The 16,539-nt window shown below is 40.1% G+C and overlaps 1 protein-coding gene across 9 annotated transcripts in view; it reads right to left on the bottom strand.

The window, feature by feature from the left end:
* Positions 1–16,539, bottom strand: part of R3HDM1 (R3H domain containing 1) — a 132,134-nt gene that overhangs the window by 33,401 nt on the left and 82,194 nt on the right. For 7 of the 9 annotated variants that reach the window (XR_012724725.1, XM_075317152.1, XM_075317144.1 and 4 more), the window contains 8 exons: positions 13,445–13,504; positions 12,585–12,725; positions 9,776–9,884; positions 9,596–9,691; positions 6,897–6,934; positions 6,747–6,797; positions 6,409–6,635; positions 2,096–2,350 (listed from right to left, as the gene is read on the bottom strand). Coding sequence is in view for 8 of the 9 variants with exons in the window: in XM_075317152.1 (XP_075173267.1) it covers positions 2,096–2,350; positions 6,409–6,635; positions 6,747–6,797; positions 6,897–6,934; positions 9,596–9,691; positions 9,776–9,884; positions 12,585–12,725; positions 13,445–13,504 (977 nt within the window). In the remaining variant the exon portion in view is untranslated. The remainder of the gene's footprint in view (positions 1–2,095; positions 2,351–6,408; positions 6,636–6,746; positions 6,798–6,896; positions 6,935–9,595; positions 9,692–9,775; positions 9,885–12,584; positions 12,726–13,444; positions 13,505–16,539) is intronic. The other 2 variants (XM_075317150.1, XM_075317151.1) reach the window with 1 other exon arrangement.

The following is a 16,539-nucleotide window of genomic DNA, read 5'->3' as shown; positions in this document are numbered from 1 at the left end:
GAGATCAGTGATAGTTTTGTCTTGAGGGAATATTTATGGGCACTACATGTAAAGACCACCTCTATTTCTCAATCCCTAAACACGAGGGTCTGGAAACCACCCCCCAATGTCCCCACCTTCACCTCTTACCTAAACTCATTGCAATTGAAAACGAAGATCTAAAAATTGAGACTCGACACCCTCTTCCCCTTTTAGATTGTTAGGCTAAGTTCCCAATGAGTATTTGGTACATTTTTGATGCTGCAGATCTTCTGCACCACATGGCTAATTTTAGGCTATATGCAGTTCTTAGGCTGTGTGCACACCGTGCATTTTTATTGTGGTTTTTAGTACAATTTTGTCACAAAACTGCAAAATCCTTCTGCAAGCAAAGTCAATGGGAAACCTGTTTAGTGCACATGTTGAGTTTTGTTTTTCCTTGCAGATTTAGTGCAGATTATCTCCAGCATGGCAATTCTTTCAGCATTTTTGCCTGTGTTTTTCACCATTGAAAGCAATAAAAAAAAAAAACAAAAACGTCAAAAACGCACATTTTTGCTCTGCCTCTTCCCTGCCAAGAGATGCAGAAATGGTGCAGAAAAATCTGCAATCATAAACTCAACATATGCACATATCCTTAGTAGAGTTTTGTTTTATTGTTTGTTTTTTTTTCTTACAATTTATTATTTATAAAAAAAATAAATAAATAAAAAAATAAAAATCAAGCTTTTGCCTTTTTTTGGCAACTACGGTAATTTTTTTGTTTTGGAAAGTTTTATTGCGCTTTGATAAAGTCTTGTGTGGATTACATGCATTACATGAAACCTCTCTCAAAGAACGCTTGGGATTTTATCTGGGGATTTTCCGTATCACATTGAAGTCTAAGGGGAAAAGCCACAAAAAAAATAAATAAATAATTTGCAGAAAGAGAAATTGTCTTTTTATGGATTTCAAAAGTGGCTCACAAGTAAAATACTAATACTATTATTACTAATAATTAATTATTATATTATTAATAAAATACTAATATTAACACCATACTAAATACTAATAATACTACTACTAATAGTAGTAGCTGTAAATATATATAAAAATATATATATTAGTATAGTATTAATATTAGTAAATATAATTAATAATAATAATAAAAAAAAAGCTGTAGTGTTAATCAGCAGTGGGCTTGAGGATTACACAAATCTCATCAACTGTATTGGAAATATGCACACAAAAAAAGCGCAAAAAACGAACCAAGTACTCATTGTGGGAATGTAACTTTAAAGTTATGGTGAAGGTAGAAAGGGGATCCTTGTAAAACTGCTCACTACGTACATGCAAGGGTATAAGACCAACACTAGCAAATTATATGTATAGTCATTTAAGTAAACATTTCTTGGCTCCTCAGGGGCGGGGCATTTTGATTATTTTGCATTTCATTGTCAAAAGTAACAATAAATCTATTAAATAACTATAGGCTCCGTAGGCACTGGATATTTGGAGTATTGTGTCTTATTGCACTGATAAATATCAATAAAATTTCTTTATTAAAAATACATGAGCTCCTCAGGGGCAGGGCAATTTTGGTAACGTTTCGTATTGTATAAATAAAGACTCAGCAGACATTGGATATTTGAAGTATTGTGTCTTATTGCACTGATAACTATTAATAACATTTAATAAACATATATTAGCTCCGCGGGAGCGGGGAAATTTCTGTTATTGCTTTGTATTGCATAATAAAAAATATAAATAAAATATTTGCTTTAAAAAAAAAAAAAACAAACCAAACCAATGTCTCCAGCTGGCCATGCCATGGATTTAGAAGATTTCTATTGAGTGTATTTACCCCCCCCACCCCCACCCCCCGGCAACCTTCCTAGACATCACCAGAATAGAATGATGGTTAATAGGATCGTCATGTTCTGCATGACAAATATTGCATTGCGTTATCACATAAGGATTGTGACAAGTCTACAAATGTCATAAAATCTGAAACCAAATAAGTTACAAAAAAATAGGAGCAATGGGTAGGAGAACACAGTATGAAAACATCACGACACAAGCTTTTGGCACAATGATGCCCTTGAGATAAACAGAGTGGTTTTCACCAAGTACAAACCTGTTTGTGGGTTGATCAGAATGCTGCCGGGTGGAATGCCAGTGGCTTCCAAGGGAAGCAAAAAGAAGCTAGTACTAGATGGAGCCACTTGCCCACTTAAGCCGCCATCAAAGGAAAGAGTATTACTAGTGCTGACAGGTGGATAGACGGCAGCTGAGTCATGGGAAGGCTGGCTTACAGCGGACACTGGAAGAGGCTGCTGGGAGAGGGACAGAGACCCTCTGGACGACCCTACACTACTAGAAGACTCTGAACCTATGGGAAAGGAGCAATGGAAGAAAAAAATATCTGTATTTTTACCTAAAGATCATAATACAACATGCACATTGACAGATGCAAGAAATGTTAACCCCTCAGCCGCCAAGACAGCAAAAGCACCAATAGACGGCTCATGCTTGTGACAACCAAGGGAGGCAAGGAGAAGTAACTAAAGCACATCAAGCAAAGCATGCAGGTAGCAAAGGGTTAAAGGAGGCCCCCCCCCCACATGCACAGGGGAATGTTTTATCCTCTGAAGCCGACTGGAGACAAAGTAGGATAATGTGCATTTTTTTGTATAGTGGGATTAATTGAACTATATAATTTCTGTATAGATCTTTGACTATTTCAATGTGATGCTTTTCTTATACAGAATGCCAAAATTCCCCACATGACCAAAATCTGTCTGCCTGCAGCTACCACTAGGGGGAGCTGAAGAGCTACGCTCATATGGTTTTATTATGGAGTTCACTGTATAAGCTCCCCCTAGTGGCCGATGCCATTTCCTCATTTCCTGAGTTTTTTCTCTCTTTATCTCTTGGTTTATGCAAGGGGAATTTAGCTCTGTAATAAGAAAACAGAGCTTTATAAGATATAAAGACGTGTTCATTAATTAAAAAATGGTTGGCTTGTTAACACATTCACCATCGATACACAGGACGTGTAAGAAATGTATGATCACTGGAACCCCCACTGATCACAAGAAAAAGGGATCACAAGTTCTCTGTCTGAATGGAGCCGTCATCCGCACAGTCTATAGGATGGATGCAAATAACAGTACAACTTTCAGCTAGGACCGTTAGTTCCATAAACATTACATGGAACTTGACCACTGCCTCAAAACAGAACATGTGACTGCCTTTCTCAAGATTGGCCAAAAAGAGGGGTCCAGCAATGATACATTTATGGCCATTTTTTTTTTTTTATCCAACACCAAAAATTTGGGCTTGCATTAAAAAAAATAAATAAATGAAATTATATTATTTATACAATATATCAAGGCATCAGTTCAATATTTGCTTTAATGGAATGTCTATCCTTGGACACCATATTATTATGTAATATATAATAATAATTATATATATTCATAGATATAAAAATATATATATATTTAGTAAAAAATGATTATATATATATATATATATATATATATATAAATAAATAAAATTATATATTTATATATACAGTACAGACCAAACGTTTGGACACCCCTTCTCATCTCTAGAACAACTGTTAAGAGGAGACTTTGTGCAGCAGCCTTCATGGTAAAATAGCTGCTAGGAAACCGCTACTAAGGATAGGCAACAAGCAGAAGAGACTTGTTTGGGCTAAAGAACACAAGGAATGGACATTAGACCAGTGGAAATCTGTGCTTTGGTCTGATGAGTCCAAATGTGAGATCTTTGGATCCAACCACCGTGTCTTTGTAGAAAAGGTGAACGGATGGACTCTACATGGCTGGTTCCCACCGTGAAGCATGGAGGAGGAGGTGTGATGGTGTGGGAGGGCTTTGCTGGTGACACTGTTGGGGATTTATTAATAATTGAAGGCATACTGAACCGGTATGGCTACCACAGCATCTTGCAGCGGCGTGCTATTCCATCCGGTTTGCATTTAGTTGGACCATCATTTATTTTTCAACAGGACAATGACCCCAAACACACCTCCAGGCTGTGTAAGGGCTATTTGACTAAGAAGGAGAGTGATGGGATGCTACGCCAGATGACCTGGCCTCCACAGTCACCAGACCTGAACCCAATCGAGATGGTTTGGGGTGAGCTGGACCGCAGAGTGAAGGCAAAAGGGCCAACAAGCGCTAAGCATCTCTGGGAACTCCTTCAAGACTGTTGGAAAACCATTTCCGGTGACTGCCTCTTGAAGCTCATCAAGAGAATGCCAAGAGTGTGCAAAGCAGTAATCAAAGCAAAAGGTGGCTACTTTGAAGAACCTGGAATACAAGACATATTTTCAGCTGTTTCACACTTTAAAGTATTTCATTCCACATGTTTTCATTCATAGTTTTGATGCCTTCAATGTGTATCTACAAAAAAAAAGTCATGAAAATAAAGAAAACTCTTTGAATGAGAAGGTGTGTCCAAACATTTGGTCTGTACTGTATTTAGTAATAAGAATAGATTTAATCATACATAAATAAAAATGTAATATATATTATATAATAAAGGTGTCCAAGGATAGACATTCCATTAAAGCAAATATTGAACTGATGTCTTGATAAAAGGTGTAAAAATGTATGGGATATGTCACGTTCTGCTCCCAAAAGTTCTATGAGCTTAGGGGGTCCCCTTTAACCATTGATAGAGAGGCATCGCAAGCAGGTCCACCATGCAAAGATTATTCATTGTGCACAGATGCAGCACTGCAAGCCATCCTGGTGTAGCGCCATGACAGAGCCCGGACAGGTTAACCACTTTTGCCGTTTTGTGCCCTAAATCTATTTACTGCTCTGTATGAAAAAAAAGAGGCTTAATGGAAGCGGAGACCATGAGATCTGCAAATCTAGATCCTCTCTGTACAGAAAGGACTGCATGTAAAACGTGTGTGTGTTCCTGCCATGCACAGGTTACAGACACCAGCATATTAGTGCTTTGTACACTGAACTAAAAGAGGAATAGGAAAGATTCAAAGAGGAGTGATATGAAAGGGAAAATATGAAGTATGTCACCCCTTGGTTCTGTGACATAATAATGTGAAAAAGGCAATTAACGTGGTAGTATAATAATGTTCATATAATACTAAATTTGCTCTGTAGAGGTCACTGCAGAGGAAAAATCCGGCTGGCCATGACTGCCCAGGAACAATCATCTGTTAGGCAAGGACGTCCAACTAAAGACGCCTCGGTGATCCTCTATCAAGTTACAAGTGCAGAATTTAGACGTTTTCCTAAATGAATTCTTCTTAAAAGTAGCCTGCATGCGATTAAATTCCAATTCGGAATACCCCTTTAAATAGCTTGAGTCTCAAGCAGTTTAGATGTTTAAGGAAAGAGTAAGACTTCAAGCCCTAAAATATAATCAAGAAATATCTTAAGAATATGGCAGGGTAACTTATTTCAGGAGCTTTTCAGTAAGACTACTCAGAGGGGTGCAGTCCAAGAATTGATGAAATACCAATATGGAACGAGGGGGTAACGTTTAGCACGTCCTACATGAGCTCCCTGACTCTCATTTACAAGTGTGAATGGCCAAAAAAGTCCCTTACAAAAAAGCCACCTACTGGGAACTGCAACTTAACATCTTTTAAGTGAAAGGGTTAAATTAGATGACCCCTTTGGGGGGATTATTTTTTACCTAAATGCTAATATTTTGAGCTAAAAATCATTTTGCAATGTGGGTTTCATTAAAAATGTTGCCTTCTAGTGCCTCTGTGCTGTATTGGCTGCCGAATAAGTTTGAACTAAGAAAAGAGTTTGAAGTATCTTATGTGTATTTTTCTGTGCTCATCTCAGCAGATTTATGACTACATGAAAGAGGAGAGGAACTTTGATGTGGTCATAAATCAGCAAAGACGACTGGATAAAAATAGTTACAAACTCAATGAGCTCACTGACTGGCTCTGAGTTAACTCATTCTGCAGAAATGAAGATTCAATTATGCCCTGAGATAAGGAAGAGGAGATCATTAAAAGGAGTTTGTAATATCACACTCTTAGCCTTGGGGACTGTGGAATAAATGTAAGCTCTGTTGCCAAAAATGCGTCCTTAGCGGCCCACTGGGTGGGAGCAGGATTAGTCGGCCACAAGAAATACAACTCGAAAAGGCCGATTAGGAGTCATTGTGACTTAATCCCTTGAGCTCCTCCTAAAATAATCTGATTCTCCCCCGCACCCGGTGCTACATACACGCTATGGCCACAAGGTCTGCCCACCATGGTTGGTTCATCTATTTTGTAACCAGCAACATATCTGCAAACGTTGGCATGTTGAACACAGGCAACACAAAAAACTCAAGCATATACAAAAAAAAAAAATATAAAAACCACACAAAACAATTGAGCAATGCCTTGGCAGCCGGCTCTCTGGTGCACACCGGTGATACCTGTTTTGGAAAGCCTGCCTGTGCTTTTGTTGCTTCCAGAGCTATCCCCTCGTGTCAAAACCGAAATCCCACTGAAGCTGCTAGCTTTGGTGACAGCGGGCTTCAGGTTTCGGATGGAGCTGTCGGAGTCCGTACTGCTCCACGGGCGAGGCTCATTATACTTGACATCATTCTCAGTACTGCTGAAGAGGCTGTTTCCTGATCTACCTGAAGCGTCTTTATTGATCCTGAAAATTTATACAACTGGACTGTAAAGATATATGGAAAAAAGAAATGCAAGGAAAAAAAAGAAAAGCGGAACACTCACATGCAGACAGAAAGGGGACGGGGCTAAATACCTAAATATCTGCCGCCTTTGCTGGGTGAGACTGCACTCGTCCTCTTGAATTCTGTGGATATTTTAGCAGAGCAGTTAACGGGAGGCAAACAAGGGTCTTCACATTGGGACATGGAGACATACGTAGATGGAGAAGGAAGCCGGCGCTTACCTCTTATCAGTGAGAAAATTCTCCGGAGAACACAGCGACTGATGGAAAGATGAGAAAACAGAGAATGACTTGTAGTCGATTGCTCAGCATCTACGCACATCATCAGTTCAGACGAAAACTCAAACTTGTTCAAAGATTAGAAATTCTCAGATGGCGCTACTTATCCCCAAAGGGTCAGATTGGGTTAAATCAAATCTGATTGCTGGAATGTTTTCAAAATGTGCTCATAAAAGTGTATTGCCCAAAAAGAGCTGTGCGAGTGATTGCACTGCCCAAAAAGAGCTGCGCGAGTGATCAGAGCTGCCCTGCCCAAAAAGAGCTGTGCGAGTAATTGCACTGCCCAAAAAGAGCTGTGCGAGTGATCAGAGCTGCACTGCCCAAAAAGAGTTGTGCGAGTGATCAGAGCTCCACTGCCCAAAAAGAGCTGCGCGAGCGATTAGACCTGCCCTGCCCAAAAAGATCTGCGTGAGTGATTGCCCTGCCCAAAAAGAGCTGTGCGAGTGATTGCCCTGCCCAAAAAGAGCTGTACAAGTAATTACACTGCCCAAAAAGAGCTGTGCGAGTGATTGCCCTGCCCAAAAAGAGTTGTGCGAGTGATCAGAGCTGCACTGCCCAAAAAGGGCTGGGCGAGTGATCAGAGCTGCACTGCCCAAAAAGGGCTGGGCGAGCGATTAGACCTGCCCTGCCCAAAAAGATCTGTGTGAGTGATTGCCCTGCCCAAAAAGAGTTGTGCGAGTGATCAGAGCTCCACTGCCCAAAAAGAGCTGTGCGAGCGATAAGACCTGCCCTGCCCAAAAAGATCTGCGTGAGTGATTGCCCTGCCCAAAAAGAGCTGTACAAGTAATTACACTGCCCAAAAAGAGCTGTGCGAGTGATCAGAGCTGCACTGCCCAAAAAGGGCTGGGCGAGTGATCAGAGCTGCACTGCCCAAAAAGGGCTGGGCGAGCGATTAGACCTGCCCTGCCCAAAAAGATCTGTGTGAGTGATTGCCCTGCCCAAAAAGAGTTGTGCGAGTGATCAGAGCTCCACTGCCCAAAAAGAGCTGTGCGAGCGATAAGACCTGCCCTGCCCAAAAAGATCTGCGTGAGTGATTGCCCTGCCCAAAAAGAGCTGTACAAGTAATTACACTGCCCAAAAAGAGCTGTGCGAGTGATTGCCCTGCCCAAAAAGAGTTGTGCGGGTGATCAGAGCTGGACTGCCCAAAAAGAGCTGGGCGAGTGATCAGAGCTGCACTGCCCAAAAAGGGCTGGGCGAGCGATTAGACCTGCCCTGCCCAAAAAGATCTGTGTGAGTAATTGCCCTGCCCAAAAAGAGCTGTGCGAGTGATTGCCCTGCCCAAAAAGAGTTGTGCGAGTGATCAGAGCTGCACTGCCCAAAAAGGGCTGGGCGAGTGATCGGTACAGGGCTCGGCTCGGCTCTGCTCTGTACTGACTGGTGCAGGGCAGGAGGGTGTGGATTCTAGTGTTCAACGTCAGATCAGAGACCTAACATATCACTGGGGCCATAGAAGATAAATCACCAGATGACCAGGTATTCTCCACTGCTCTTCTACACTAGATCACCAGGGAATCATACACTAATCACACATCTAACGTAGGCCACCAAGAAATCAAATAATATAGATATCCATTATTCTAGACCACAAAGGAGTTAAAGATTAAGCTATCCACTAGCCCAGACTATAAACTAACTAAATACCTACCACGGATTACCATTGAATAAAATATTAACTCCCATTACTACCCTTGACAAACAGGAAATCAATTCTATTTATATCCACTACCCCAAGAATCATAAACTAACCACACGGGAATCATACACTAACCACATATGTGCAGACCATCAGAGAATAAAATATTAACCTACCCACTAGCCTAGACCATAAACTACCTATACACTTACCCTGGAATCAAATATTACCTCTCCGTTAATACCTTGACCACCAGGGAATCAAATATTAAAATATCCACTACGTCAGATCATAAACTAACCACAAGCCGGCACTAGACAACTAGGGAATCCTACAATAACCACAAATCTATGACCGACCATAACCACCAGGGAACCATACACTAACCACACATCTACTCTAGACCACCAGGGAATAAAATATTAACCTATCCACTACCCTAGTGCACCAGGGAATAAAATACCCTTGACCACCAGGGAACCAACACACATAATAGACCACCAAAAACTCAAATATTATCCCACCACCACTATCCTTTCCACTACTCTACACCGTAGACGACCAGGATATCAAACAAATGACTTCTCTATCATTGATCACCATGGAATCACCCAGAAATCAAATTTTAAACCTATCAACTACCGTAGACCTCATGTTGTTTTTAAGAGAAGGTATCAGGTATATTTACCAAATACTAACACACAAATCTTTTTTCACATCAGTTTTTCCTACTTCCTGGATATATATTTTTTTTCTATACTCTGTACTGAATCATTGTCAAGGAGAACAAGTAGTGCCAGTCTACTATGAGGCTCAGTGAAAACTGCAACATTTCAGGATTGTTTTTTTAAACATGAAATAAAAAAGAAAAAACATAAAAAAAAAATGTATATAATAAATATTTATTATATTTTTACAAATTTTAAAAATACAGACAAAATGAAAACTATAAAAACAATCGCAATGTAATAAGGAAAAGACAAAATATGACATAAAATATTTCACCTACTTCTTGCGCAAATATCCGCTCTCTGGCCCTCTGGTATTCCTCTTCCCGTTCTTCGATGGATTTGCTTCTCCTGTCATCCTTCAACCTCATCCTCATCTGTGTAGAGAAAAGGATTAGCTGCCGGATTGGCGCATAAGCCGGGGTATCTGTCAAAATAAAGAAACCTACAGCGGCGCCCACCTGATTATCGTCTTTGTCTAGGCTGGAGTTATCCCTTTTGAGAATGTACCGCTTCTGGAAGTCCATGCTTTTTTCGTCCTTGATATGTTCTTCAAATTTCTGATCCGGGCTGAAAGGTAATTTAGGAGGTTATTAATATTCATTGTTTAGCGCTTTACATGCGGAGGTTACTGTGGACTTAAAGCAGTGGCCACTTTAAAAAGCAAAAGCAAGAAACACAACGATGTGTCAGACATATGAACATTTCACATCTTCTATTAACAATTTAATTCCTCCGGGCAGGCAGGGAACATGGCAAGCAATAAACACATGTCAGCTTCCATTACGCAAATAATTGGACAGCACTGAAGCTTTTCTAGGCAGCCACGTAAAGAGCCGGCAATGAAACGCACACTATGAGGACTATCACCAGGGTATTGGTAGTAGTCCTCACTAGCTCTTTCAATGCATGAGAGTCCAGTGGGCGGTCCTATTGACTTCTTTGTATGAGAGTGCAACCAATCACTGAATAGAACCGCCCACTGGACTGCTAGACAAATAGCAGGAATATTAATGAGTATAGTAACAGTTTTACAAAATACTTTTCAAAAAACCTATATACCAATTTGCTCTATAACACGCTACTTGTCAATCAAACTGTCTAATGTGACAGGTTCCCTTTAAGAGTATATTTATTTAAGGGTATATACACTTGCAGCATGTCTTTCAATTACAAAAAATTGTGCGTATATACATATATTATATATATTTTTATAATTTTGTGTGTGTATATGTATTTTGTGTATATATATATATATATATATATATATATATATATATATATATATATATATATATATATATATATATATATACACACACACACACACACACACACACACACACATACACATATATATACACACACACACACAAAATTATAAAAATATATATATGTCTATATCTATACATACATACACACATACATACATACATACATACATACATACATACATACATACACACGCACACACACACTCTGGGGCTGTAGTCACAGAAAGGAGTGGATAACCCCTTTAAGCAGTGGGCCTCAGTATAACTGGCAATGGACCATTAGAGAATGGCTGGTTTAACGGCCCAATTAGATAGGCCGATCTCAGCCATTAAATGACCACCAGCTTGCTATGTATATATACTGCTGTCCCCTCCAATAAAGGGGATAATAGATGGCGGTCCCACGATATCCGAGGTCACAGCAGGAAATCTTGGACATGGAAGTCACCATCTACCCGGAGTGCAATCTCATATACCGGCTAATCAGCCTCTTCTGTCTCCATGTTCCCGGTTGCTAAGGCAGCCATGTTTTCACTACAACCAGCATATGCTCATAACACATTGCTGACTGGAGCCAAAATTTGAGATGGGAAATCTGGCTAAAAAAATTGACAACCTTTGACAACCCTTCCAGGCTCCAGTCCCTCTACACCATCTCCCCGGTAACCAGGTGACCGAACCACCCAAAATTATAACATGGCTGAAATTATTTAGGTGATTTGTCTCTAAGTGACATTGTTAATAAAGTTGTAAATATACAGAGGAGACATGCAGGGCGCTAAAGAGCCGCTCTGGTGCAGATGCTGACAAATATAAGGCCAAAGTGATAATATTCGATCATTTCTGCTCTTCACATGTCAGGCCCCATGTTTAAGCCTATTTAGTTCTCTTCTAGGGCCCGGGCCACGCTCAGTCTAAATTTCCACTGGTAAAATGTCTGCCGTACATGTAAGGAGCGAGTACAGGATACATAACCGACACACGAATGTTAACTGCTCCGGTCACAGCAGCTTAACTGTCTGGATGCCGCTGTCAACTGCTACACGGCAGCCGGGGTCCCGGTGATAGACATAGGCGTCAATCATTATACAATGCACAGAAATATGAGAGCATGGCAATATATTGTACAAGCAATTACAGGGTCAACACATGCAGAAGAACCAGAAATGTAAAGAAAAAAAAAAAAAAAAAAAAAGCTATGTAACTACACATATATACATACACACACACACATATATAATATATATATATATATATATATATATATATATATATATATATATATATATATATATATATATATATATATATATATATATATATATATATATAAACACATATATATATATATATATATACACAGTATAATATATGTTTATTTTATTTTTTTTTTCATTTCTTTCATGAGAGATTTAAAAATAAATAAATAAAAATATATGAATAATAAATTATTGGTACCGCTGTCTGCGTATTTAAGAAAATATATTTATCCCATATGGTGATCGTTAATACAGAAAAAAATAAATAAAAAGCAGAATTGTTTTGTTTTTTTTCGGGTCATTTCGCCTTTCATAAAGTTATGTAACAATATCAGAAAGTAGTATTGAACTGAAAAAGCAGATTAAAGAAAAGGAAAAAAAAACAAACAAAAAAACCAAAAACAAGCCCCGATTCCACACTAGCAACTGAGAAAAGAAAACTTAAAGCTTTTGTAAAGCAATGAAAAAAAATTAAAAACAAAGAGGTGTCCCACTGGGCCGCTCTCATCCAAGGGCTGCATAAACATGGAGTCGACCCTGTGTATATATATACTCGTTTATGGCAGATCTGACCATTTAGGTCCCGCTCTTTGCATGTAGTACATTCTGAAGTCAAACCTTGAAGATAACTTGTAATGGGGCCAGGTGTAATACCAGACCATGCCACAAACGAGGGGGGGGCGCCATTTGGCTTATATATACACACAATATTGTATTGACTTGTGAATAGGACTCACATTCTTGTATTGCTCGTTTTATTCACAATCACAGATTTTCCGCTCTGGTCTACGTTGTGATCGAGGCCAAAGTACGCGGCCACTCTGTGAAGGAGCATCCTGTGGTACGAGGTCATCGGAGGGAATTTCTTACGTTGAATTCTATGTGTAAGTAAATGAGAAAGATCATAACAAAAGTGTCTGTACAAAACAGATTACAACCAGGGTTAACAGATACGTGAAGTTGCGTCCTCCCCATTCGCAGTGGTCCGCATTTATATAGAGCTGTCACTCTGCTGAAAAGACCAGGATCGGAGAGGACTCTGATCTAGGTCCTTCAGAGTCAATAGCAGTCATGACATCCAGGTGGTTAGGAAGGAGGAGGGTCTGTGTCACCCCATCACCCCTTCCAAAAAGTGATTGCAGTTTGGTAATGAAATGTTATGGCAGCCAGGGGGCTATTCAAATACCCCACCCCCATCTTGAACATTTTTTATCCCGTCTAGCTGAAAAATGTTGCACCATTTGACTTTTAAGAGATGTTTGATTCCCTGCACATTCAACTTTTATGTGGTCATAAATCAGCGGAGAGGAACATAAAGGAGGGTAAAAACAGTTACAAATTCTCCATTCAAACCCTCAGAAGGAGCTCACTATCATATTCTCAGTTAACTCATTTTGCAGGCAGCAATAGATAGTGCGGCACAAAGGGATATTCAAGGGAAATAGTGCAACATTTTTAAATGAGACCCAATTGCAAAAATGATTTTTAGTCCCAAATTACGTGCATTAAGAGAAAAAAAAAAAAAAAGAATAATAATTGTTCCCAAAGGTGGACAAACCCTTTAAGCAAAGAATGTGATAGATGTAGTTCTACTTACTCGTTAGTAGAAATGAAATCTAATATATCCTGTTCCAGCTTGAGGAGCATCATTCTGTCTCTAAAGGACAAACAAAAAAACAAATAAAAACAGATTTTTGACCAACAGATAATAAGGAAAAGTTCTATTTCCAGCTTTTTACTAATAGCTGTAAGAGCTCCTTTTCTGCTCAGACGACGCAGCCACCGAGAAGCCTTCTAATCCACCGCTTGCTTCCTCCATCTCTAATTCAATCCTAATCACCATTTAAATTAATATTAATTAGTTTGGTTAATGGCAGAGCAAGAACATCAATTATGAAAATCATTCGAAAAGACGCTGCCTGCAAAGATCAGACATCCAAATCCCTGCCCCCTGCTTCTGTGCTTCCTGCAGATCATCAACAGGACAGAACGTTACTGACAGGATGATGCGGGGGCACAAAAATGAAGATCCATACTATACACCCATATGGTTACAGTTCGTAGGAGATGATCTATGTACTGAGCTGGTTCTGGTACCATATCTTTGTACAGAAGATAAGCGAGATTAGTTCTGCTACTGTATCTACTGTATGTACCAAGATAGTTTCCAATCACTGAACTTCTTTACTAAGCCTTGCTTGCCACTGTCTCCAAATAACAGGCTAAGACTCGGTTCTGTTTGTATACTATATAATGAGCCTGTGTATTTTATTATATAAACATGCAGAGTTTACTTCTGTTATTGAATGTATTAAAGGGATCCTGTCATGTGAAAAATATTATTAACCTGTAGCTATGGGGACAGCAGCTGTAATCATGCCCCCCCACACTGACTGACAGCCGGCACAGATTAGACCAAGCTGTCAATCAGTGCCAGGGGCGTAGTTATAGCCACCACTCACTATACACTGAGCGGTGACTGAACCTGCGCCACCCCTATGACTGGAAGCTGAATGCTACTGGGATCAATAAAGTTCATTTAATCTCAGCAGCAGGCTCTAAGTGCAGGCGCCGGGCAGGTTCAAAATGCTATTAACCTGCAGATTCACCCCATATCTGAGGTTAATAACATTTTTTTCACATGACAAGTACCCTTTAAGGTCTGTTCTGATAATACATATATGCCAACAGCTTAGGTCTGTTACTGAAGTTACACACTAAAGCTTGGTTCTGTTATTTAGTTATGTTGTAAGCTGTAAAGCTTGGTTCTGGCACCATGTTTCTATAGTAAGCTTGGTTCTGGCACCATGTTTCTATAGTGAGCCTAGTTTTGGCACAGTGTTTCTATAATAAGCCTGGTTCTGGCACCATGTTTCTATAGTGAGCCTAGTTTTGGCACAGTGTTTCTATAATAAGCCTGGTTCTGGCACCGTGTTTCTATAGTAGGCTTGATTCTGGCACAATGTCTCTATAGTAGGCTTGATTCTGGCACCATGTTTCTATAGTAAGCGTGGTTCTGGCACCATGTTTCTATAATAGGCTTGATTCTGGCACCATATTTTTATAGTAAAGCTTAATTCTGGCACTGTTTTTACAGTAAGCTTGGTGCTGGCACCGTGTTTCTATAGCAAACCTGGTGATGGCACGGTGTTTATATAGTAAGCTTGGTTCTAGTATCATGTTTATATAGTACACTTGATTCTGGTACTATGTAGTTATGGTACATATGTTGTACTAAGTTGTAAGTTTTGTTTGTTTACTGTATCTACAAAGTAATCTTGGTTTGGTTACTATAGATATGCATTAAGCTTAGATATAGTATCTTACTCATGCAGTGCTGTGTTGATATAGTTATCTTGGTTCTGCTCCTGTATCTATGCAGTAAACATGGTTTTGGTACCAAATCCATGACGTAAGTTTGACTGTTACTGGATCTATGTACAGACCTTGGATATGGTACCTTATCTATGTATTTATAAAGCATGATTCTGGTACTGTATCTATGTAGTATGTGTAGTTCTGTTAACAGATATATCCAGAAGGCTAGGTTCTGGAACTGTAAAACACAGATAACTTGGCTCTGGTAAAACATGTAGTAAGCTTAGTTCTGTTTTGGATCTATGCAGCAAACTTGGCTCTGCTCTTGCAGGAGGGATATCTGGCTATTTTCTGTGTCGAGACTCCTAACAGAGGCTCCACGGACTTTTTTGATTTGCATATTTCCCAGGGGGCAATGCACCTAGGATTTCACTGTGTTGAGTGCCCTTGTTGGCTGCTGGCAGTGTTTTCTCTGGCTGGTCTCTCCGAGATCAGTGATTGTTTTGTCTTGTTGGTCTACTAGGCATTGCTCCCACCTGGCCAGAATCCTACTCCACACTGATGAGGGGCAATACCCTGAAACAGCTGTCTGTGGATGAATACCTGGCCTTGGTATTTCCCTTGTCATATCTTTAAACTTGTCAGAGTTGGATATTGACTAAAAGGGCCACTTAATATGGTGGTCATGGTGGTCTCCTAAAAAGAGCTAGGTCCTTCCCGGAGGGATCTCTGGCTATTTTCTGTGTCGAGACTCCTAACAGATTCTCCACAGACTTTTTTGATTTGCTTGCATCCATGCAGGAACCTTAAGAGCTTGGGTACCATTCCTATGTGGTAAGCTCATTTATACTCTATACGCTTTATCTATGTATCCACCTAAATGCTTATCGGCCGGAGAAATGTGCTTCCTGCGCCACACTTTGCCTTGTGGAAGTGTATAGGGAAGGGGGGGTAAACAGCCAATATTCTTAGGCACTCATTCTAAGTCAGAAAGCACGAAATACTTTTATTCTAGGACGGCACGCTGGCTCAGTGTTTAGCACTACAGTCTTGCGGTGGCTCTGTGGTTAGCACTGCAGTCTTGTGGTGGCTCAGTGGTTAGCACTGCAGTCTTGTGGTGGCTCAGTGGTTAGCACTGCAGTCTTGTGGTGGCTCAGTGGTTAGCACTGCAGTCTTGTGGTGGCTCAGTGGTTAGCACTGCAGTCTTGTGGTGGCTCAGTGGTTAGCACTGCAGTCTTGTGGTGGCTCAGTGGTTAGCACTGCAGTCTTGTGGTGGCTCAGTGGTTAGCACTGCAGTCTTGTGGTGGCTCAGTGGTTAGCATTGCAGTCTTGCAGCGCTGGGATCATGGGTTCAAATCCCACCAAGGACAACAT

Source organism: Anomaloglossus baeobatrachus, chromosome 7, assembly GCF_048569485.1.
Source record: "Anomaloglossus baeobatrachus isolate aAnoBae1 chromosome 7, aAnoBae1.hap1, whole genome shotgun sequence".
NCBI classification, from domain to species: Eukaryota; Metazoa; Chordata; class Amphibia; order Anura; family Aromobatidae; genus Anomaloglossus; species Anomaloglossus baeobatrachus.
Note: the sequence above shows the minus strand (reverse complement) of the source record. Positions and strands in the feature narration are given on the sequence as shown.